The sequence below is a fragment of the Lissotriton vulgaris genome, chromosome 8 (genome assembly GCF_964263255.1).
Source record: "Lissotriton vulgaris chromosome 8, aLisVul1.2, whole genome shotgun sequence".
NCBI lineage: Eukaryota > Metazoa > Chordata > Amphibia > Caudata > Salamandridae > Lissotriton > Lissotriton vulgaris.
The window spans coordinates 1,516,546,724-1,516,571,091 of NC_141696.1; the positions used below are offsets into that span (position 1 = coordinate 1,516,546,724).

Genomic DNA, 24,368 nt, shown 5'->3' on the forward strand with positions numbered 1-24,368 from the left:
GGATTTAAGAGATAGTGGAGTTCAAACTGAAGTTTATACAAAGGAGGAAGGCAGACGAGCCAGTCCAAGTGGGACGGCTCAAACAGAGAAAAGTCAACATCAGAAAAAGCTCTTTCCCAATGGCTGGCCACCGTTTAGCATAAACAATGACACCAGCCAATGGGAAAGAGGGGCGGGGCTTAACGCCCGATAATGAGAGCCCTCTAAATCATAAAATCTTGCCAGCGAGACTGCGCATGTGCGCAGCCCACGCAGGCGAGACCTAAAAACACATATATAAAAGGCATTGTCACAATGCCAATATCTCAAACTCTCGCAAATGTGAGACCTATTGCATTTCAAATGCTTGTTTACATAGCTTCAAGATAGGGTCAGATTCCAGCTAATGTACTCCATTTTATATTACGCTAATAGTGAGTAATATTCTTCACTATTTGTATAATAGAAACAAATCGACAAAAAACAGGCAAGTGTAGCTCCAACCAGGTTGCATTAGAGGAAGAGCTGCCCCTGTGTTCCAGGCACAAATTTTGCAGTGCAGCTGCGACCCCCAAATGATGTCCATACTGCACGCCAGAGGTGAAGTGAGAGATGTGATATGCAGCTGCCATAGGGAAATGCCACTGAGCAGCACCACTGCGCAACTGTTGGCAGACTTGGACTGGAGCATACTTTACACTGCTTCCAGTGCTGAGGGCAGCAAACATCCACAACTTCTGTACGGGTATGCATGGTGATGAGAACCCCATTAAAACGTCATGCTATTTTAACCAGCATTGACAAAGCCAATAGGTCTTGCCTTTGGGGCCTGCTGGCTTGGCCAGTGCGTTTGGCAATGCTAAACAGCATCAGTAAAAACATAATGCTTTTTGCTCATGCTGTTTAGCATGGAGGTGGTGATGCACAACCCTGGGGGATGGGGAGGTGGGGTTGTGTGATGCACCTACAGAATGACGTGCACGCCTCTTTTATTTAGTTGATGAATCTAAGATGACAGCACCCTTCAGATCAGTCTATTGAAAAAAGGAATTTGAAAGTGTTAAAAAGCACTTTTGTGGAGACTCAACAGCAATTTTCTGATTGCCCTATGTGTGTGTGTTTGTGTGTATGTATGTATGTATGTACATATATAAATATATATATATTGCCTACTGGCGGTCGCCAGTAGGTAGTTATAGTTAGGACCTAGTTTCCATAGGAAATCCACAACATTCTATTTGGAATAACTTTGGCACCGGTGGACGAATCTTTGTGAATTGCTTCAAGAAAATGGCCTGCTCTGTTCCGCTCCTTCCCTGAAAGTTTGGGGGTGATTCGTCAAATGGGGGCTGAGAAAAAAGGGGGGTCCCAAAACGTGTTTTCCCCATGCAATTTTCCATAGGGACCTTTAGCCAGGGCTACAGCCTGAACGGCTGAACGGAATTACACTAAATTTTGCAGAGAGGTAGAGTTCTGTTTGCAGATTGTGCTTTTTGTTAAATGGTGTAAATCCGTTCAGAAGTTTCTGAGAAAATTGCAAGTAAAATCATAGCGATATCTAGAGACGGAGTTCAGCAAGCGTACAGAAATCTGTTCAATTACGAGCGCGAGCTGCATGCTGATTGGCTGTGAACTGTCTGTCAACACTCGAAACCAGGAAGTGTTGGCGGCCATCTTGTGCCTCGCTAGAACCGAGTCACAAGAAAACAGTAAAACAAAGTTGCGGAATAAGGGAAGGGGTTAGGCTAGAAACAGTCTGACCCGCTACGCTTGCTCAGGCGGTGGTATATGGATGTTTAGGCTCTATTTTTTATTTTTATTATTTTAAAGGAAAATCGTGGCGTACGCGTATGGAAATACGTACAATTACGAGCAAGAGCTGCATGCTGATTGGCTGTCAATACTCCAAATCAGGAAGTGTTGGCAGCCACCTTGTTTGAGCGGAGTCACAAGAAAACAGTAAAACAAAGTTGAGAAATAAGGAAAGGGGGCAGGGTAGAAACATTCTGACCCTATAGTCTTGGTCAGGGGGTGGTACATGGATCTTTAGGCTGATTTTTTTTTTATATATGTTCCGGGGGAGGGGGGGTGACTGGCAAATTACGGGGGCAATCTTTTGCATAATGGGGGCTTGTAAGGTGCCCCGAGCACTGGGGAACGACACTCCTCTGCTTTTATTCTTTAGCATGTGGAGTGGGGGGTGGGGGGGATACGGTCCTACTCCCCGCAGTCTCAGTGAGCGGCACCCCTCGGGTCTTTTAAAAATGTGTTTTGAGCTCTCCCTTCATCCCCGTAGACGTCGCGGGGAACAGCACCTTTCTGGGGTAGTGATTTGTAAAATTACCTTCCAGCTCCGGGTACCTGCATTGTCTGGAGTTTTTTATTAATGTTGGGAGGGTGGGCTTGATAATACGTCCTTGTTAATTCTCATAGAAGCCTATGTTCTGCTGTTAACATGGGCTTCTATGGGAAATACCATAGGCCGTATTGTCAAGCTCATTATTGCTGTTTTATCGTCAGTTTCCTGCCAACAAAACAGCGATAATTTTAACACCGGTCCTTGATAATATGTACCTAAGTTTACTGGTAAAAAAAAGAGCAATGGTCAATATTATCAACAAAAGGCGATTCATTATTGTCGCTTTTATCGGCAGGAAACTGGCGATAAAGCGGCAATAATGGGCTTGATAATATGCCTTTGTGAATAACAATTGCAAAAATAACAGTTGATGGACAGAATGCAGAACAGTGTCATACATTCACCCCAGTACAGAGATCTGGGCCTAAATCCATCGTTTTTTTGCACTCCACCCCAGCCCAGTTCAGACATGGCCATATGCAAATCAGCCCGAACTGCCAAGCCATGTCTTTCCTGGACCGGAATCAAGCATCCTAGGACCGGTTTCTGGCTATCAGCCGTCTTCAGCCAGGATAACTTGACTCCAGTGGTGTGGGGAGCATGGGACTCACGTCTGAGCATTTGTTTTTGCATTTGTGAATAACCATAGCAGCCCAGGTTAACACCAGAAGCTGGGCTTGTATGGGAAGTTACAAGGGCCTAATATCAAGCACATTATCGCCGCTTTATCTGCAGTTTCCTGTCGATAAAAGCGGCGATAATGTATCGCCTTTTGTTGATAATATGCTCCTTCATTTTTATGATGGTATGTAAGGCTTTCCTTTTTTTTGTGTAGCAGTTGTACTCTCTACGCATGCGCAGCGTCGTTTCGAAGCCCACGTTTTCTTTTTCTTCAAGTTCAACAAGCAAACCTTTCTTTATTTCAGGTAGTAAATCTGTCGCTTTCTTTTCCTGGTTCGTGTGTGTCATCCGTTGCTGTACTTTAGTACAGTATTAATAATCATATTTTTTCTATATTTATTTGAAAGGTAGTGCCGAGGCGCCAAACGTTGATTACTTTTGGCACCACCATTTTAGTCGTTTTTCACCGTTGTTTTATTATATCTGCCCACAAAATAAAAGAAGTATGTCGTTTTTTTATTAACTTTTATTAAACAATAAATATAAACAAAACTCAATTATAACTATATTAGAACTAGAAAAATAACTTTAACAAAAATGTTATAAACAAATTGTGAAATGGATTCCAAAAGGTGTCTGACTGGTAATCTGCAAAAGAAAAAAGAAAATTAGAGTTTAGAATTATGTAGATGTGAGTAAATGAGCTGAAGCATTACGGGGCATATTATCAAGAACAGTGATAAAATTATCGCAGTTTTATCGGAAGGAAACTGCAGCTAAAGCGACAATAATGGGCTTGATAATATGCTCTTGTGAATTCCCATAGCAGCCCAGGTTCTGGTGTTAACCGGGGCTACTATGGGAATTCACAAGGGCATATTATCAAGCCCATTATTGCCGCTTTAGCGGCAGTTTCCTGGTGCTGAAATGGCGATCGTTTTATCGCCGTTCTTGATAATATGCCTGTACAAGTTTTGGTAACTCTACGGTTTTACGTGTGCAGTGTGACTTGTACATTCCAGTTCTGTTATAGTGCTGCGCTCAAGTGGTGTCTATATGGAAGTGCCTATTGCGTTACTGACGCCCGTTATGCCGACTTATTTCTAATGCATTGCTATGAAGGCTTTGTAGATCTAGGCCTCTGTGCTTACCGTTGTATAAACCTTGCGGCTAAACATTTCAGGCAGTTGGTGTCACATCTTGTTTTCAACAATTCTTATACACGTCCTAGCAGACAGCATTGTCTAAGTTTAAGAGAGAAAGATAAATGATGTCACAGAGAGTGAAAGAGAGAGAAAACAACATTAAAACTGTGTCGCAGAGTCTGGAGTTGAGATTTTTTCTTGAAATGTCAGACGTAGATTTACTAGCTCCTTGCATCACTTTACCCATGTTAAAAGTGACTCAAAAGTGGCATAACAAGGTTGTGGATCTGTTTGTCAGACTGTTGTATCCTATCTGTTGTCACTGCTCGGAGGTAATTATAGATTGGATGAGCGTGTGTATGGGTGTGTTAGAGAGTGAATGACTGTCTCAATAGTATCTTTATGAGTAACTACATATGTTTTAAAGTAGTATACGTGAGTATTCATGTATATAAGTGAGTATATGTCAGAGCGAGAGATTCTAAGACTTCCTGTATAAATAAGTATGAGTTTCTAGAAGTGATTGTTTAAGAGAGTAAGTATGTGTACGAATCTGTAGAAGTTAGTGTAGTGATGGGTGTATAGCTGTTTATGCAAGGAAATTGATATTTGATTTGCATGTGTGAGTATGTGTGTGAGTAACTCTATAGATGAGTGTCCGTGTATAACAGTATGCATAGGTGTATGAGTACATATGATAAGTGAGTACATGTATGAGTGACTATATAGAATTGTTGGTGAATGAGTGGATGTGTATGTAGATTTAGGAATTACTGAATATGTTATTCTAACTAGAATTGGTATCTCCATTTTTTTGAAAATTTAAGTTTCTATTTTTGATCGTGTGTATCAAAGGTTATATTACAGTGAGAGGAGGTCTGCCTCAAGGATGACGCCATCAGTGATGTCATCAGGGATGTCATTTGAGATGTCATCAGTGATTTCATGAGTGATGTCACTGACAATGTCATGAGTGATGTAATATGTGACATCCAATGGTTGTTACTGAACCACTGTTGCAAGTAATGAATCTTCAGACGCTGAAGAGCCCTGTAGGGCAACAAGCAAAATTGCTTGACTCAAAGATGCTAGCAACCCCACAATCTGGGCCAGGGATCTTAAAGACACCATCCATTTCAACAGAGTCGATCTCAACTCCCTCTTGACAGACTTCACTTTCAAGGGAGGAAGTAGCAACTTCACCGTGAGGGAGTTAATCTCAAAGCCCAGGAATTCCACTTGATGGGATGGAACAATCCTGAACTTTTTGGTATTTATCACAAATCCCAGACCCTGAAGAAGGGAAATTTTCCAAGACGAATGAACTAACAGAAGGGAGTGATCTTGAGCCAAGAGGAGCATGTCGTCTAGATAGATAATCATATGAACCCCGGTCTCTCTCAAATGGACAACCACTGGTTTCAAAAGCTTGGTGAACATCTAGGGAGCTGAGAATAGAATGAATGGGAGAGACTGATTTCGGCACCATTGACCTTTCCAGTAGAACTGCAAGTACCAATGATGAGAGGGGCAAATGGGGACCGACCTATAGGCATCCTTGAGATCTAGATGAACCATTAAATCTTGTTCCTGAAGAAGATCCCTTACTGATGATAAATCACAAAAGGATTGAAGATTCTGAGATACAGAACTAATCTTTGACCCCCACCTTTCATTTGTACCAGAAACACATTGCCACATTAGCCCTTGGGATGAGGGGATATCTGCACAATTGCCTGTTTTGACAAAAGTTCCAGAAGTTCGGAGTCTATAAAAACTTGTCTTGGGGGGAAAGAAGGAGAGGGGGGAGTAAGGAGTCTTGATAGGGAGGTTGAGACAGTTCTATCTGATAACCCTGAACAGTATCTAGAACCCACGAATCAGAAGTGATCTGTGCCCAATTGTGTATAAAGTACCTCAGTCTGCCCCCTCAGTAGAAGATGACAAAGGGTTGTGGGAACTGTTACCTGCAGATTGGTTGTCGGAGTTATAGAGCCCCCTGTTGACTCTTCGACTAAAGCGGCCCTGGAGTCCTCTGAATCTTGTACGGTAGCACCCTGCTTGGGCGTAACCTCTACTCCTGGGGTTGAATCAACGAGGAGAACCTTGCTGGTTGAAGCGACTGGTTGAGCATCCTTTGCCACGACGGGCTATGCCAGAAAGGGGTTAAAAACTTGTTTGAGCAAAGTTTGGGATTTGGCAAGAGAGGTGAATGTATCGACTAACTTAGCTATATCCTTAAAGCGGTCACCAAACAACTGGCCTGTTGCCAGGGAACCCAGTTCTTCAGTAGCCAGTTGTAACGACTGGATTTTTGGACCAGATGAGATCAGCTCCTGAGAGCCCCTCCAACCCAGCCGGAACGTAACCACCTCCCTCCTCAGGACCATCTATCCAGGCACCTGGGTACCTACCTGAGGATGGGGAACTCGCAATATACAAGCTCATATCATCAGAAAACCACTAAATCTATAGGGATACTAAGAATACTCACTGATTACTAAGGACATCCATGCCCTACACCACACTCATACCTCATAGTCTCGCGACCACATGGGTCCAGACTAATCTACCCTGGGGCAGTTCTGATTATCTACCATTACACACTGATTACCCTCAGTGCTCACTCTAGCCGCAATCTTGCGGGTATACACACTGCTCACCCTCAGTGCTCACTCGACACACAATCCAGCGTGCCAAATACACTGGGCTGCAGCCCCAGTGCTCACTCTCTTTCTATTGTGTCCCCAATCCAGCGGGACTACACACCAGTCTCCTACCTGGTGCTCACTCACTTACAATCCGATCTGCAATCCGGCAGATCTACACACTGACCACAATCAGTGCTCTCACTAACGCCACTTACCAATGACGACCACTTTCCTATGAATACCTTTAGCTCTCTGTCTCTCTATGTTGGGAAGTCTCTCTCACTATTCACTAAGGGTTTGCTACTACAATAATATTATGGGATGGCCGAATTACTTAGTGTCAACAATTCCCTAGCTCAAGGGCTCCTCTTTCTCCCTACTTGTTCAGACTTACCGGATCAGGGGCAGCATCTGTTCTGGCTGTAACATCTGATTAGAAGAAAAGGTTACCTGTTCTCTGAAATAGGAGACACTCTGTTTACAGGAGTAAAAACGCTCTCTATCATAAAAACAACACATACACACTAGTTCACTAAGAACTGGGACTTATTACAACAATGATGAAATACACATACACAGATCTGCGGGGTCTCTATAACTAACAGGAACTTTTAACACACCGCTGAAAGAAAAGGATTAGACATACAATAGCCTAGGGAATAAGGACAAGATTAAGGGGTAAGTGTAAAGGGGACTAGTTTAGACTACCTCACCTATTAGAAGGAAGATTTCTCTCGGACTCTGGTGGGATCAGGGCTCTCTCTGTCTCTGGTGTGATCAGGGCTCTCTCTGTCTCTCCCTCCGTCACCACAGCACCACGCCTCTGGTTCAATTGCTCCAGCTGACAGCCTTAGCTCCTCCATCTGCTTTGCAGCTTCAGCAATCATCTGCCTTCTTTCTCCATTCCAGAACTGCACTGCATTCTGCAGCTCCAGCAGACATCCTGCTCTCTCCTCTGCAAGAACCAAACTGAACTGACCACTCCTCCTCTCCTGCAGTTCGCTAATATGGATTCCTCTCCCCTCATGGAAATTTCCAACAGAGGGCTGCCTCTCACCGAATTCCTGTGCTAGCTCCAGAGCTCTTTGCGCAACCGCAGTGGCCAGCTGCTTGTTACGTCTGGGCCCAAGAGACAAACACATTCCTCGGATAAGAAGCAGTCCTGACTGGTTTTCCCCTAGCAGTCAACAGCCTTAACTATAAACTTTACCTTTACCCCTGAAGCCTCTCAGCTCCATCAAAATGGAGTCTCTCTAGTTCTGGACCTGGTAGGCCTAAGAAGGATGAAATAACCCTTAGCTCTGTCAGAGTACCTACATAAACCATACCAATGTGTAATATAAAGTCAGGACCACAGGATCCAACCTCTACTATAAGCAAAAAATGACAGGCCAAAGAAAGGTCTGGAAGAAAGGGCTTAAAAGGGCCAACACAAGCTAGGAATACATATCCTAGATGTGAGCAAGATTAAAGTCTATATCACTCCCAAATAGGGCCAAAAAGCCTGTCTATACACCAGTTTCTCCAACAGTGGGTCAATACGAAGAAGTACGGATTTGCGGCGTTCTGAGTTTAGAGTGCAATCAGCATTTCCCAAGAGGCAGATTGCCCTATGAGTCTCTTGGGCTTGGAGGGCCAATTCTAAGATCTTGGCCAAGTGGCCAGAAACATCAAGAAATTTGCCTTGGCATGCACAAAGTGCTCTATCAATGCCCTTTTTCGGGTGTTTGTCGTACTACTTAAGGAAGGTCTGCATAGATGCATCAATCTCAAGGGTGAGGGTGGTTAAGGGGTAAATCTGGCCGAGGGCATTCTGAGTGTAACCAGGACCTCACTTCCTTCAAAACCTTTGCTTATATTTAACTGCATATATTCGGCCACTGGGGAACACAGGGACCAGTCAGAGGACCTGAGGTGCACAATGTCAGAAGGGACCAAGCTGAAGGGTGAAACCAAGGAAGGCAATATGGAGCTCTTGAGCTTTTTAGGGATTTTGCGAGCTTGGGACCCCTGAGAAGAAGAGGTATTGTGTATGTGTTAGTGGCCGGGGCAGGGGCTGGAGGAAAAGAGGGGGGGTGGGTTGGAAGGGAGCCTGCACTGGAAGCATGGTCAAGCTTTAGTCACTTTAGTAATCACCTTCACCTGTGGCCATGATGGGGCCGATGGGGAAGAAGAAGAGGGGGAACCCCAGAGGGGGGTGGGCTGAACGATCGCTCTGCAAGCTCATCCAAGCATTGAGAAATGGGTAGAAGTGATGAGCTGAGGGCCTTACCTGGAGATTTCTGGACTGACTTGTCCATAACAGCCTCCATGCCATCATCATAACAATAATTTTCGTCTTCGTTGGGGCCATAGGTTGCCAGACCCTGGCCCAAGTTCTCATAATCAGACATCTTCCCAAAAGGGGAGGTAACACCCCACTCAAAATTCCCTGAGGGAAGCAAAATGTAAATGTAAAATTGTTACAGCCCTGCTCAGCCCAGAGTCAGGATGTCAATGGGAGCAATAAGCTGGCTGCAGGACTCTAAAAGGAAGTTACCAAAGTGTGGATAACAGGACTTATACAGGGATTTGGAAAAATTCCCAGTAGCCTGAAATAACACTTTTGTTTTTTAAAATTGCCCCAGTCACAAGAGAGCTGCAGAAATGCCCTGTTGTTGCAGCCTGGGGAGAGGCGGCTCCTGCAAAGTCTAGGGCAGTGAGAGAGACGCTCAGGCAGGCATCCGTAGAGGCGCTCCTGTAGATTAATAAGCATAATCAGAGCCTCCGGTCCTGGCATAGAATCTGTTCTTTTTAAATTGTAATACTGTCTTTTGGAGAATGGTGTCTATCCTTATCACGGTTTATCCCTGGAAGCATCAAAGCTCTGTGGTCTTCTCTTCTCGTGGTGACCTTTTACGATGGTGGCACAACCTAAATGCCAATTCATCTTCAGCTGTCACTGTCACTGGTGGCCCATGATGCACTTCCACAAGGTAGTGTTCCGGGATTTTGTTTGTTTTGTTTTATCTGCGAAGGCATTATGACCTGTGGAGTGCTTTTAAGGTTTCCCTTCCCTAGTCATGTCATGGTCAACACATATTCCACTTTTCCTCTGCTTTTAGGTGAGAATGTGGTTTGGCTTGAAAGGCAGATCTAAAATACCTGCTGTCCAGTCTCCCAGAACTTAATTTATGTGGGTGGTGGGCAATGGAACTCGTTTTTTCAGATGAGGAGTGGGGGGACAAATGTTGCATATGGTATAATCTAGACTAGACATCCTCAGTGTTCAGCAGCTTTGACGGCAAGCTGCTCAGAAAAACCTTGGACCCCTGAACGTTTGTTTTGTTTTGGGGAAACATCCGGAACAACTAGGCCAGAAACCCGCAAGCCAAACAACGGCTTGCCCAAACAACGACATCCACTCCGGCTAACCCTCCGACCCTTGCCCTTACCACATCTTCAACAAAGCAAACCGCATCATCGCACCCCAACTCTGGAAGGTCATGGAAGATCATCAACAGCTCCTTCAAGACTGCCACCATCCCGGAAAGCTGGAAGCATGCTGAGATCAACGCCCTGCTCAAAAAACCCACAGCGGACCTCAAAACTTCCGGCCCATCTCCCTGCTTCCGTTCCAATCAAAAGTCATTGAAAAGATCGTCAACAGGCAACTGACCCACTTCCTCAAGGAGAACTACATCCTGGACCCATCCCAATCTGGATTCCGCAGCAATCACAGCACCGAAACTGCCCTCATCTCTGCCACAGACGACATCAGGACCCTACTGGACAACGGCGAAACCGCGGTCCTCATCCTCCTGACCTCTCGGCCGCCTTCGATACAGTCTGCTACCACATCCTACGCACACGCCTACACACTGCAGGAATACGCGACAAAGCCCTAGACTGGACCGCCTTCTTCCTCACCGACAGAACCCAGAGGGTCCGCCTTCCTCCATTCCGTTCTGAAGCCACCAAGATCATCTGCGGCGTGCCCCAAGGATCATCCCTCAGCCCCACCCTTTTCAACGTCTACAAGGCACCGCTCGCAAACATCGTCCGCCTGCACAACCGCAACATAGTCTCCTATGCCGACAACACCCAGCTGATCCTCTCAGTCACCAAGAACCTCGCCACCGCCAAAACCAATCTCCAGGAGGGAATGAAGGCAGTCGCGTACTGGATGCAGAACAGCCGCCTGAAACTTAACTCAGACAAGACGGAGGTCCTCATCCTCGGCCCAACCCCCTCGGCCGACTCTTGGTGGCCAACCGCCATGGGAGCTGCACCCACACCCACCAACCACGCACTCAACCTGAGGTTCATCCTGGACGCCTCGCTCTCAGTGACCCAGCAAGTCAACGCTGTCTCCTTCTCCTGCTTCAACACTCTCTGCATTCTCTGAAAGGTCTACAGATAGATCCCCACCGGAACTAGAAGGATGGTCACCCAAGCCCTCGTCAGCAGCAGACTGGACTACGCAACATCCTCTACGCAGGAACCACGGCCAAACTCCAGAATAGAATCCAACGCCTACAGAACGCCACCGCAAGCCTCATCCTCAACATACCCCGCCACACCCATATCACCGCCCACCTGAAAGACTTCCACTGGCTCCCGGTCAACAAGAGGATCACCTTCAAGCTCCTCACCCACGCTCTCCACAACGCCGGACCAGCATACCTCAAAAAACGTCTCGCCTTCTACACCCCGAACCGCCAGCTTCGCTCCGCAGACCTCGCCCTCGCCACAGTCCCACAGGACCACCACCGGCAGCAGATCTTTCTCCTACCCCGCCGCCAAGACATGGAACACCCTACACACACAGCTGAGGCAGACCCAGGACCTGCTGACCTTCAGGAGACTTCTCAAAACCTGGCTGTTTGAGCAGTACCAGCAACCTCTCTATTCCCCCCCCCCCCCCCCTCAGCGCCTTGAGACTCTCACTGGTGATTAGTGCGCTCTACAAATGATTGATTGATTGAACCATGCAAACTTGCTCTAGGGTTCAGGATGGGCAGGGAAAAAGAGGAGCATCGGTAAGCCAACATGTCAGGTAAGAGGGCTTTCATGGGGTGGGGTTTCGGAGGAGTTTTTAGAGGGTGGGGGTGTTCGGGGTAGTTTTTAGGGGGTGGGCTTTGGGTAGTGTTTAGGGGGGTTCAGGGTACTTTTTAGAGGGTGGGAGGGATTCAGAGTAGTTTTTAGGGGTGGGGGTGTTCTGGTAGTTTTTATGGGGTGGGGATGTATTTAGGGTCCAGACGGAGTGGGAGGGGGTGGTAACCTTAGCCACGGATAGCCGTTTACCATGCATGCCTTTACAATGAAAGTTTGTGGTAAAGGAATACGTGGTAAAGTAATTTGTGGTTAAGGCGCAGTTGTTGTAGTGACTGCGTTGTAAGGTAGGCGAGGTAGAGGAACTCATTGTTCCGACATACCTTCTTGGGGGTTTTTGCATTAGAGAACAGCAGTCTTCCCACCCACTACTTTGTTGTTCAGTTCTAACAATCATCATGATGGAGAAGGGCTTATTTTTACAACACCCAAATAGCCTCAGGTTTCGAAAAGTGATCCTTCAAGATCAATTTGTTGAGCATTCCATAAACCTGACTAGATTGTTGAGTTTACTGTATTATCGGGCTCAGTCCTCCTAAAACTAAACTCTAGTTTAGATAGAATTGATAGATAGATAGATAAAGTGAGGGCGATAGATAAATAGATAGTGAGATCAATAGATAGATGGAGAGTGAGGGCGATAGATAGATAGATAGATAGATAGATAGATAGATAGAGTGAGGCCGATAGATAGATAGATTGATAGATAGCTAGAGTCAGGGTGATAGATAGATAGATAGCTAGAGTGAGGGCGTTAGATAGAGCGAGGGCGTTAGATAGAGCGAGGGCGTTAGATAGAGCGAGGGCGTTAGATAGAGTGAGGGCGTTAGATAGAGTGAGGGCGTTAGATAGAGTGAGGGCGTTAGATAGAGTGAGGGCGTTAGATAGAGTGAGGGCGTTAGATAGAGTGAGGGAGATAGATAGATGGTTGTGTGCCTGGTGAGCTGAAGTGGCAGCAGAGGCGGAGCGCGGCGCGCACGCACAAAGTGTCTGGTAGCAAATGGCAGCTGTTCACAATGCGCGTGGTTGTGCTCACATGCACTGTACCTGATCCGCAATTTGGGTACACTTTTGAAAGCCTTACTATAATCTCGCCAAGCATCCCTGACGGGATAGCTTAGGCTCGACCTAAAAAGGGATATTAAGTAACAAAATCTGTATAGATAACATTGACATGCATGTTAAACAGAACATTTTCAGTACAACTAATTTACAATAATCTATAAGTGGTGTACTTTACGACGAGGAACATTATCACATACAGTAACCTTCTCCCGGTTTTCCTTTAACCCCTTAAGTGCTGCCGTGCTGCCGCTATTTTACCATTTTATTAGCTGAATCTTATGCCAGTTATCAACGGGGTGCAGTTAGCTTCTAGTATCCCTTTAAATGCTGCTCTACACTGTATAAATTTCACTCTAGCAGACTGTTATCATGTCTAACTGATGTTATTTACCCGTCTGCTGTGATTATTAAAGAACAGTTAGCTACAAAATGCTGTATTAATATTATACTGCGATTATCTTACTTAATTGTAAAACACCCTGATGCCCTCTCGTAAGCACTAAATAAAACTCCAAATAATTAAACAAAGGCTAGGTCTATAATTCAATCTTACCCACAACTGACCCAGACAGATGTGGTTCTACTAAAGGAGTCTTACTGGACCAGAACTGGCTGTGTTAACAGGACTAGAGTAAGTAAAAGTTACCCTTCACTATATTCTAGGCTGACAAACTGTGTAAAAGTCCTCGAGTTCATGCTTATTCTTTATAGGGGCCAACTATTGAAGGGTCTCACAACAGATCTCAAAACCCCTGTTGACATCATTAAACAAATGAATATTGTAGAACGCCTAATTTTGGTGATGTTAGCGATTCAGGATTGGGCAAATAACTGTTTTTACACTGGCTGGTTTCTTTAAAGCTCAGGAATCTGTTCTTTTTAAATTTAAAAGCTGCCCCTTGGAGAATCATGTCTCCATCCTTGTGACTGTTTATCCCGGAAGCAAAAAAGCTGTGTGGTCTTCTCTTCTCGTGGTGATCTTTTACTAGGTTGGCACGACCTAAATGCCAATTTGTCTTCAGCAGGCTGTGAGTGGTGGCCCAAGATGTGCATTCCGCAAGATAGTGTTTCTGGATTTTCTTTTTTAGTTTTTGTTTTATCTGAGAATGCATTTTGACCAGTGGAGTGCTTTAATGTTTCCCTTCCTAGTTGTCATGGCCAACACATATTCCACTTTCCCTCTGCTTTCAGGTGACAACATTGTTTGGCTTGAAAGGTGGTTCTAAAATTCCCAGTGTCCAATCTCCCGGAGCTTAATTTATGTCGGTGGTTGCAGGTGTGGGCAAAGCCTCTCGTTTTTGAGAGGAGGATTGGGGGAAGAAATGTGGCTTATTTTATAATCTAGACTCAACAGCCTCACTGTTCAGTAGCACTGACGGCACGCTGCTCAGAAAAACACATCACGCACAGCAGTCTCCCCACCCACTACTTTGTTGTTCAGTTCTAACCATCATCACAATGGAGAAGGGCATATCCCAGGAACCCCAAAGAGCCTGAGGTTTCGAAAAGTGATCCTTCAAGATCTATTTGTTGATCATTGCGTAAAGCTGACTAGTTTGCTGCGTCCACTGTAGCAGCGGATCCAGTCCTCCTAAAACTAAAATCTCCACAGAGGCGGGCAGTAATATCCTTGTGATAGTGACTATGCCTCATTACTGGTCGTGCTTCCTGCAACAACTTTCTAGGATCTGTCTCCCTTGCTTCAAAAGTATCTTTTTACCATTGAACGAGGTCTGTTTCACTAAATTATCTGTGTGATCTTACTGTATTTACTGGTCACGAGGTGGGTGCCTGCAGCCTTCCCTTGGGGGTGCATGCAACCTCCTCGGGGACTAACAAGTTATTTCTTGAATTGTATTCCACGCTCTGGGGCGGTTCGCCAACTGTGGATTTTCCAGCAACAATTCTTTCGTGCTGGCGATCTGCAACTGCCAAACGCCGCGGTCGTGGGTGTTATCGAATTGTGAATAAAGACACATTAATTCAACACGTTGTCTTCACGTCGTATCTTAACAAGCTGCTTACTTCCACCCCACCAGAGGTGCTACAAGCCACAGAAGACAGAAATGTAGCCGTTGACGTTGTCGGCCAGGGTCGCAGTCTCGCACTCTTTCTGGATCCTTCTGGAAACAGTAACAATGGCCAGGTAGGTCGTGAAAGTGAGGTGATGAGTGAGTGAGTGCATTCTATAGTTGCACATGAGGCTGTTCTGCATACCATTGTGTCCTATGCAAGCCATGGTGCTATGGATTTAATAGGCGCAGGTCATGCTTGGAATTGGACAAAAGCTCTTCTGGAGACTCAGTGGGGACAGAATAACTGATCTTGAACAGGGAAGAGGCATATTACAGTGAACAGTAATTGTCATTCTCTGCACTGGAAAGACCAAGCCCATGCCCATGAAGGATTATTTCCCACATTGACATCTCAGCCCGCTCTCCCTGCAAGCCCTATAGCTGTGGCACAGGTGCTATATATACTGGGGACAAGGGGGTTGCTTACCTATGCCTGCATCTTGCAAAAGGCACACAAAGCAGTTTAGAGTTTTTAATCCTAACCTATAATAAAATCATTTAGGGGGATGCCTTCCTATCCCTGGAGTATGCCGAAGGTGTATGACGCAATCTGGAGCTTATAATTATAATTTGTGTTCCAAAATAGAATAATTCAGTGCATCCCCCTATTGTTCAGTAATTGCAACATACGTGAAGTATACCAAAGAGAAAGCAATATATTGGAAAGAAATTAAATAATGAAGTAATACTTCACCAGTTCGACTTTCCGTCTTCGGCCCAATCCTAGGAAAACTGTCCAGCACCTATCGATTTTTATGTAAGAGTGTTCTGATATCCTGTCTCGTGTCTTTTATTTTTCCATTCATGTAGAACCCCTTTGGCCTGTGTACTGCACTACTGTTCTTTCCACCAACCCCCATTTCTGGGACCACAACAGCTCTGGAGTTCTGATCTGGCTAACAGTATCACTTATAACCATACTGTTTTCCAAACTTTCTTTCACTTTATGGAACTAAACATTACCTGCATTCTTCCGATTTTCCCAATACTATTTCTTGAGTAACACTTGGACATACAGCCATGCGAGTGATACTTGCCACTCCTTTAATGGCTGAAATAGGCACACCCTAGCCCACTCACACTGCGTAGCGTGGTCCACAAGACAGTAGATTATCCTAACCTCCAAATAACTGACAATTCATATCCCTTTGGCAACATTTGAATAGCCTGAGGCATTTGTACCTTCAGCTCAGGAAACACAACTGGTTAAAAATACACGTCACAGCTGTAGCTGAAACTGCACGGTGTTTTTTTGGTGTTAGCGTTCATGGGTACCGCTGCACACTGCTCGAGGGATTGGCTTGTTAGGTATCCCGTGTCTAAGTACCAGATGTCTGTGGACCCTAGAGGCTATTTCTGGATTGTGTTCTCTCACATACCTCAGCATTTTGCCTTTCTTATCACTCTCATTTGCTTGCTTTTTAATCAACATCTTTCCTTGTGTATCTTGTGTTGGTCCTTCCCCTTCACCTCCCATGGTGCACAGCCTGTTCAGCATATGTTTTAACTGAATGATTTGTATCCTGCTCCTGCTCACATTTAAGGAACTACTGATTTCTTTTTGTTTGAGCATTCTATGAAAGTGCATGTGTTTTCTAGCTCTCTCCCTCGCGTGCTGCTTTTCCCCCAAAGAAACGCCCCTGCTTGCTCCGTGTTGCTCTCTCCCTTGAGTGCTTCTCTTTCTCGCACATACTTCTAAGCCCTCACTTTATGCTGTGCTCTCGCTCGTGCCCTGATTTTTCCCTTCTTCCTGCTACCAGGCTTTATTTTTATTTTATACCTCACACACTCGCCAACCTTGCTCGTGGGCCTTGTGTGTGTGTGTGTTTGTCTGTCTGTCTGTCTCGTTAGAGCGGAAATCTCACTGTAATCTGTCTGTGGGAAATTTAGGAAATGTGGCACCATCACCTTTGATTACCATCACCCTTGTTTCCACTCAAGGCAATGGATCTTGGCCACCGTTTATGACCAGAGAGCTCCTTCATAAACCTAGGCAATTAATCAAATGCAAAAAAACATTTTAGTCAATGAGAGTTGTGAGGAGTTTTTTTTGGGGGGGGGGGGAAAACTTTATTGTGCAAAAATAGCATTACAAGTATGGGCCTACAACCACAGGGGCCGGCCGCTAAGACATGCAAGGCAATGTATGTAGTTCACAAAGCAGCGACCGCTCTTCTGTGATCCAAATTAACACAGGATACCTTTTTGGCAACACAGGATGTAGGCAGGATATAGATTTTTTAAATTTCTTAGCAAAAGAAAGAAGAAGACAAGGGAAAAAGACTCAAGGCGAAAGAAGTTATAGACACTGTCAAGCTCTGATGGGGGGGACCCACAGTGCAAAATAACAGATCAGGAGGACATGAAAAATAATCGGAAAGGGGGAAGGCAGTGGGGAAGTCAGACAATAAAAAAAAGGAATAAATCGTTACAGGAACCTCCGGATCAGGGGGAGGATGGAATGTCCAAAGTGTCTTCGAGGGGAGGTGTGCAAATGTTCCCTCGGTAGGCGTTCCACTGACCCCAGATCTTGCTCCACGCCCTAGGCTTGACCCTAGCCACGTACACCGTCTTCTCTCTAAACATACACCAGTCCATATTCTCCTTCCATGCCGACACGGTGGGAGGCCGAGGGGAACCCCACAGCTGCTCCCAACGGAGCCAGGCTGCAAGCGGTTCGAGAGCAAGAGCAAAGAGCAAGGGGGACAGCGGGCATCCCTGCCGCGTACCCCTCCCGAGAGCAAAGGACCGGGACACTCTGCCATTTACGACAACCTGAGCTAACGGATCCGAATACAAAAGCTTAACCCAACTAATAAAGTCCGCACCGAAACCGAATTTCGCCAGAGTGGCCCAAAGATATGGCCATTCGATCGTATCAAAGGCCATCGTGGCGTCCAAGGAAGCCAAGATGGCCGGCTCCGATAGAGACTCCGCCCTAGCGAGAACACCGTGTAGGTGCTGCAGGTTAAGAGCAGTGTTTCGGTGCGGAATGAAACCGGATTGATCCAGGTGGATCAGGTCACAAATTACAGTGATTAAGCGATTGGCAAGGACCCTGGCAAGGATCTTCGGCTCGGCATTCAGTAGGGAAATAGGCCGATACGACGCACAACGATCACGAGGCTTGCCCTCCTTAGGAATCACGACTATAGTAGCCAGACGCTGATCATAGGGGAGGGCGCCAAGTTCACGTGACTCCCTGAACATTGCGCGAAGGTAGGGCGCAACTTTATCCGGGCGCAGTTTATACAGTTCGACAGGGAGGCCATTAGGGCCCATGGACTTACCAGAACGGAGGGAGCGGATTGCGGTAGCAATCTCATCAACCGACAACGGGGCCTCCATGTGCTCTCGGTCCTCCTCAGACAGACAAGGCAAAGCAATGTCCCTCAGCAGCAAACAAGAGTCATCTTCATCTCTGTCGGACACCGGGGAGTAAACCACACGAAAATAATCAGCAAAACATTCCACAATCTCGCCAGGGTCAGTCACGCAATCACCATCCGAAGTCAGTATCACGGGAACCACACGATTCGCTCTTTCCTTTCTATCAAGCCATGCGATCAACTTGCCCGCCTTATCACCAACATCGTACGATCTACCCTGCTGTTCCCTGAACCTTGTCTTGGCAGCATCTGTAACATGGGATTTATAATCAAACTGCTTCAAAATAAGGGCGTGAAGTGTCTCCCGGGTGACGTCTAATTCCAGGTCGGCCTCCAACTCAAGTATTTCTGCCTCCAGACTCTCAACCTCCATATTTCGAGCCTTCTTGGTCTCCGCTATTAAGGATAGGGCCTGACCACGAATGACAGTTTTGAATGCCTCCCACAGGGACACAGAGGACGAGACAGACCCCTCATTTTCCAGGAAGTAAGAGTCTAGGGACTTTATCAGGCCACTACGGGTCTTGGGGTTGTGCAAATACCATGAATTGATAGGGGCAATCCGCCCCGCGGCGTGTGTCCCCGTGTCAAAACTAAGCCACAAAGGAGAATGATCAGAAATACCTCGGGCCAAATGTCTGATCTCCCCGACATAGGAAGACTGGACCGCAGGCATAAGGACATAATCAAGCCTGGATAGACTCCCATGAGCCCCAGAATGGAAGGTGTACTGACATTGCGTTGGGTGCATTAACCTTCAGCAGTCCACCAGGCCAAAAGTGTCTATGAACCCACCGAGCCAGGATTGGGAAGCGTCCTGGGAGGGTGGCGATCCAACCCGCCTGAAAGCACAGAATTAAAATCCCCACCCATAAGAAGGAGACTGTCGGGGAGGCCCAGCAACATCCGGCCAACATCAGAGAAAGTAAAGGTCTGGAGACCTGGGGGAATGTATACTGTAACCAAGGAAAGAGTTTTACCCTCCCACCTACCGGTGATAGCAGCATAGCGCACTCTATCATCAAGATTAACACTATCTCTATCGATGGGGAGAGAAGACCGGATCCAGATACCAACTCCTCTAGAACCAGTAGTAAACCCCGAGTGTGCCCACAGTCGGTAACCCCATCTGTTTAAAGCATGACACACATTTCCCACCAAATGCGTTTCCTGCAAGAGTACAACATCAGGAGACAAACGACGCAAATATTGCAACACAACTCCCCGTTTGATACGATCCCCCAATCCATTGACGTTCCATGATACCAACCTCAACCCACTATCCCCCCCATCCCCACAAGTAAGGCATGGGTTACCCCACAAAGAGCCAGACACCTGAAGCAAGGAAAAGATCAATTTGTCACCTTGAAAGGAAAAAACACACTCCCAAACCACCCCCCAACCAACACCCGTAACAACTCCCCCCTCCCTGCACCCCTGCAATAGACCAAAATGCCACCCCAGCATGCAGTGTGCCTGTCGCCCTAAGAACCCCACTCTACAAAAAGACCCCGGAGGAGGAAAGAGGCCCGTCACCACCCGCCACCTGGACGTGGACCGCAATGAAACATATTAGGAAAGAAATAGGACCCAGCTGAGAAAAGTCTAATGTTCGGAGGTCAGGGACGAAAAAAGTCACTTCCGAGTAGGCTCACCACCTTCGGCACCGCCAGGGTGCTCCGTCCGATCACCTCGGCCAGGTAGGGTGTCCAGCCAGTCATTTACATTGTCCGGCCGATCAAAAAAGAAAGTCCGCTCCTCATACTCCACTCGAAGCCTAGTAGGAAAGAGCATAGCGTACTTCATACCAAGGTCCCGAAGCCGTCTTTTTACCCCCTGGAAGGCCATTCTTTGTCTCTGGACATGTTGGGTAAAGTCCGGGAAGAAGTTGACAGAGGAGTTCTCGAAGTTTACCGGGCCGTGTACTCTCGAAGCCTGCAAGATCGCGTCTCGATCTCTGAAGTGGAAGAGTTTCGCAATGATAGGCCGCGGGGGAGCACCCGGCTTGGGCTTTCCACCCGGCACACGATGTGCACGCTCCACTGCGAAAAACTTGCTGAGTCCAGAGGGAGAAAGGTGTTTCAGGACAAGATCCTCGACCAGGAGATCTACCGAGTGAGGCTCGGGATTTTCTGCTACACCTATGACGCGAATGTTGTTTCGTCGCCCCCTGTTCTCAAACTCCTCAAGCCGATGGGACATCAAGTCATTGGCCGATTTCAAGTTACCAACTTCTGTCTGAAGTTCCGACACATCGGTCGTGAGGCTGCAAGTCTTCAGATCCAATGACTTCACTTTCTCATTGGTCTTGGACAGGTCGGCCCTGATCAGGGTGACATCGATGGCGACCGTGTCAATTTTACGAGCCAGTGCCTCGTATTGCGGACGGATGGTCTCCTTCATATTGGAGATGGCGCCCATGATGTCCTGCAGGGACTGATCAACAGGGGCGGCAGGGTCTTCTTTGGCATCCTCTGGGGTACGACTGGAGAGTCCAGGGGATCCTTTGGGCTGAGTGTAGCGATCGATGACATTCTCAGCGTCACCTTTACCAGCCATGTTGGAAGATGCGCCCCAGAGGGGCCTGCGAGACCTGGTGAAAATGGCCGCCGTCAGGCCGGGCACCAATAGACCCCAAAGCCGGCTCGTACTGCCAAAACAAAAGTACAAAAGTGATCAAAACGGCTGCAGAGTCAAGGCAGTGGTTGCATTAGCTAGAGGCTGGAAAGGCCCCGAGCCGAGGGATACGGTCTCACAATCAGACCGTGTCGGGATCCAGAAACATAACCGAAAGTGATGAAGGGGCAACTGAGGGGACCCCTCTGCCGTTGTTGTTCGATTCCGTCCCGGATCCACGAGTCGCCCAGTCCCCGGCTTGCCACCCGGTGGGCCCAAGAAGTTCAGATCGACACAGTTTCAGTTGCCCAAGTCCGATTTAAGATTTGAAAAGAGTTATGAACTCAGCCGAGGTTCATCTCAAAGGATCCGTCCAAGAAATCAGGATAACTTCAGGATAGATTGCGAAGGGTGGCGAGGGTCCGGGGAGCCCTGTGCTCACGCGACCATCTTGGATGCACGCTAAGCTCCTCCCTGTGAGTAGTTTTAAAGAGATTTATTGTCCAATCAAAATTTAAAGTTCTCTTTATTCATTGGTCAGATATCAATCAGGTTACAGAATTGAAAATAAAAAAATTAAGTTAGTACAAAGCATATTATAATACCATTCAAAGTGTTCCATAAAGAAACCAGTCCTGTTCTATACCAGTGAGGCACAAATTATGTCAGTCAGAACTCATGAAAAGTTCAAGAACAGAAGCAAGAGTGAGCTTAGTATGAAGCTAAATCAACAATTAATAACTGCAGAATCTCGCATGAAGAGAAATCAAGTATAGAACAAATAAGCCTTGGCAAAGCCAGTTAGTCAAAGCATAAAGCTTGGGGATTTTAATAATAGTCACAATGTAACTAAACCAACATCTAATCTGCCTACGTCTGTCTCCGTTATGCTATCTGTCGAGATCTGCCCTCTCCTTCCCAGAGTCTGTAAATCATATCTGCTATCCTCCCTTCATTTCTGCATCGGAGTCTGAAACTCCACTGCAGCCTCCAGTCTCTAAAACTGTCTGTCTGTCTCTCTCAAAGGGCTCTGAAAGTGTCCTGAAACTCCTAACTAGGAACGCGTTTATCAAAGAATAATGTTGCAAGCATTTAGCGTGACTTCTTCCTGCAACTGGAAGCCAGCATTTTCCAAAAGAATGCCTCCATCCCTAGGTAGATTGCATATGTCATTTCTCAGACAGGCAAAGATCCTTCCCATGGCATATTCTGCATCCTATTTAATATAACTTCATCTCCTAACCTTCCTTTAAAAAATACATTTTATTCCTAACTAAAGACATAGCATGATCTGCAAGAGAACCTCTTAATTAAGCAAGAAACATAAAAAAGACTTTTAAAATGTGTGTATTTTCTATTCTCTCTAAAGCAAAGAATTAACTGAGGCTTTGTTGAAACATTTCCAGCAAGTACAGAGATAAAGCTCCGAGGTCACAGCTGTAAATTGTGCCACTGTTGTTCTTCACAAGGAGAGAGAAAAATTCCTTTGCTTATCTCAAAGGCCAACAGAAACTCTGAGAGCAAGAGCTGAATCACGAGCTGGTTCTGTTTTCTACATAATAAAATATTGCGCTAGTTCTGAAAAAAGTTATATTCTACTACTGAACATTTGATATTTTTTCAAGTTAAAATCAAATTTCCAGTGTGAACAAATCTAAACTAAACACAATTAAGTCAAGCTATGAATTAATTGTGCAATGCTTTACATGAATTGCTAAGTGGAAAGCAGCTGAATAAAACTTGTGAATGTCAAAGGCTCTTGTTTTCTCTTTGCAGCACCAATGTCTGCGTGTCACTTTTTAAATGCAGTTTCACTTCTGAAGACCAAGGCAGGTTTTCCATTAGTGAAGCTAAATTTGAAAGCACATGTTTAGGCTCTTTCAATCCTCCCTCTGATGATTTAACATCATTACACCTCTGAGGATTTGTAATCATCACCCCAAGTTCATCCCACTTGTGAGATCATTAAAGAGCACTCTCATCACTAGTTGGATCAGTATATATTTTCTCTGCCTAAAATATTGCTACTAGTCTGTGGTGTGTGTAGATGTGGTAATTTCATTAGTGGACCTAATTTCTAACTGGTATGCAAAAGAACCCTACTAAAACTAATATGCCCAGTATCACTTGTTATTACAAAAATTGAACACGTAACAATTTTACATCAATTTCTAAGGCAACACAAGTTTTGTCCGCAATCAGACCATATACAGCCATGAGTGCAAATGTTTTTTCAGGGGACAACTGCAGACTTTTCGTATACCCCTTTTGCCAGCTTTCTTCCACCCCCACTTGTGGGCCTACACCACTAGTTCTTTCATCAGAGGCCGGACCTGGCTCATTCACCACTTAGATACCAGTTTCATCCAAGCCAGTTTCCACTTCTTGCTTTTCTAGTCCCACCTCGGTTTGCTTTAGTGCTGCTTCAGTCTCCGTGTGTTCCCCTCCAGCTTGACTGACCCTCTCCCGTGGCCTTTCGACCACTGCTGGCATATCTTCTGGAAGAGGAGCTCTTTCATCAAGGGGACACAGGACCCTAAGAGCATGGCAGACATGCACCCAGTTCGGAATGCCACCACACTTCACAGCAGTCGTTATGACCAGGATCACTTGGAACGGTCAATCAATCAATCAATCATAGGCATTTATAGAGCGCTCTACTTACCCGGAGGGTCTCAAGGCGCTAGGGGGGGGGGTGCTGCTGCTACCCGAACAGCCAGGTCTTGAGCTTCTTCCTGAAGGCGAGGTGGTCTTGGGTCAGGCGCAGGTCGGTCGGGAGGGAGTTCCAGGTCTTGGCGGCCAGGTAGGAGAAAGACCTTCCTCCTGTTGTCGTTCTTCGGATGCGGGGGACGGCGGCGAGGGCGTGACTGGCTGATCGGAGGTGTCGTTTGGGAGCGTAGAAGTTGATGCGGTTGTTGAGGTAGCTCGGGCCTTGGTCGTGAAGAGCTTTGTGTGCGTGGGTAAGGAGACGGAAGGTGATTCTCTTGTTGACCGGGAGCCAGTGCAGGTCTTTTAGGTGTCCGGAGATGTGGCTGTGTCGTGGGATGTCGAGGATGAGTCTGGCTGAGGCGTTCTGGATCCGTTGGAGTCTCTTCTGGAGCTTGGCGGTGGTTCCGGCGTAGAGGGCGTTGCCGTAGTCCAGTCGGCTGGTGACGAGTGCCTGGGTGACAGTCTTCCTGGTCTCGGTGGGGATCCACCGGAAGATCTTGCGTAGCATGCGCAGGGTGTTGAAGCATGACGAGGAGACGGCGTTGACTTGCTTGGTCATGGAGAGGGAGGAGTCCAGGATGAAGCCCAGGTTGCGTGCGTGGTCTGTCGGTTTGGGTGCGGTGCCCAGGGCGGGGGGCCACCAGGAGTCGTCCCAGGCGGAGGAC

The 24,368-nt window shown here is 46.5% G+C and overlaps 1 protein-coding gene across 2 annotated transcripts in view; it reads left to right on the plus strand.

Annotated features, from left to right (window-relative positions):
- The window catches only part of LOC147699069 (CD276 antigen homolog), a 171,278-nt gene that overhangs the window by 23,787 nt on the left and 123,123 nt on the right, over positions 1–24,368 (plus strand). The window contains exon 2 of one of the 2 annotated variants that reach the window (XM_086935644.1): positions 14,954–15,060. In XM_086935644.1, coding sequence (XP_086791770.1) covers positions 15,053–15,060 — 8 coding nt within the window. In that variant the 5' untranslated portion in view covers positions 14,954–15,052. Of the gene's footprint in view, positions 1–14,948; positions 15,061–24,368 lie in introns of those variants that run through there. The other variant, XM_086935645.1, reaches the window with a different exon arrangement.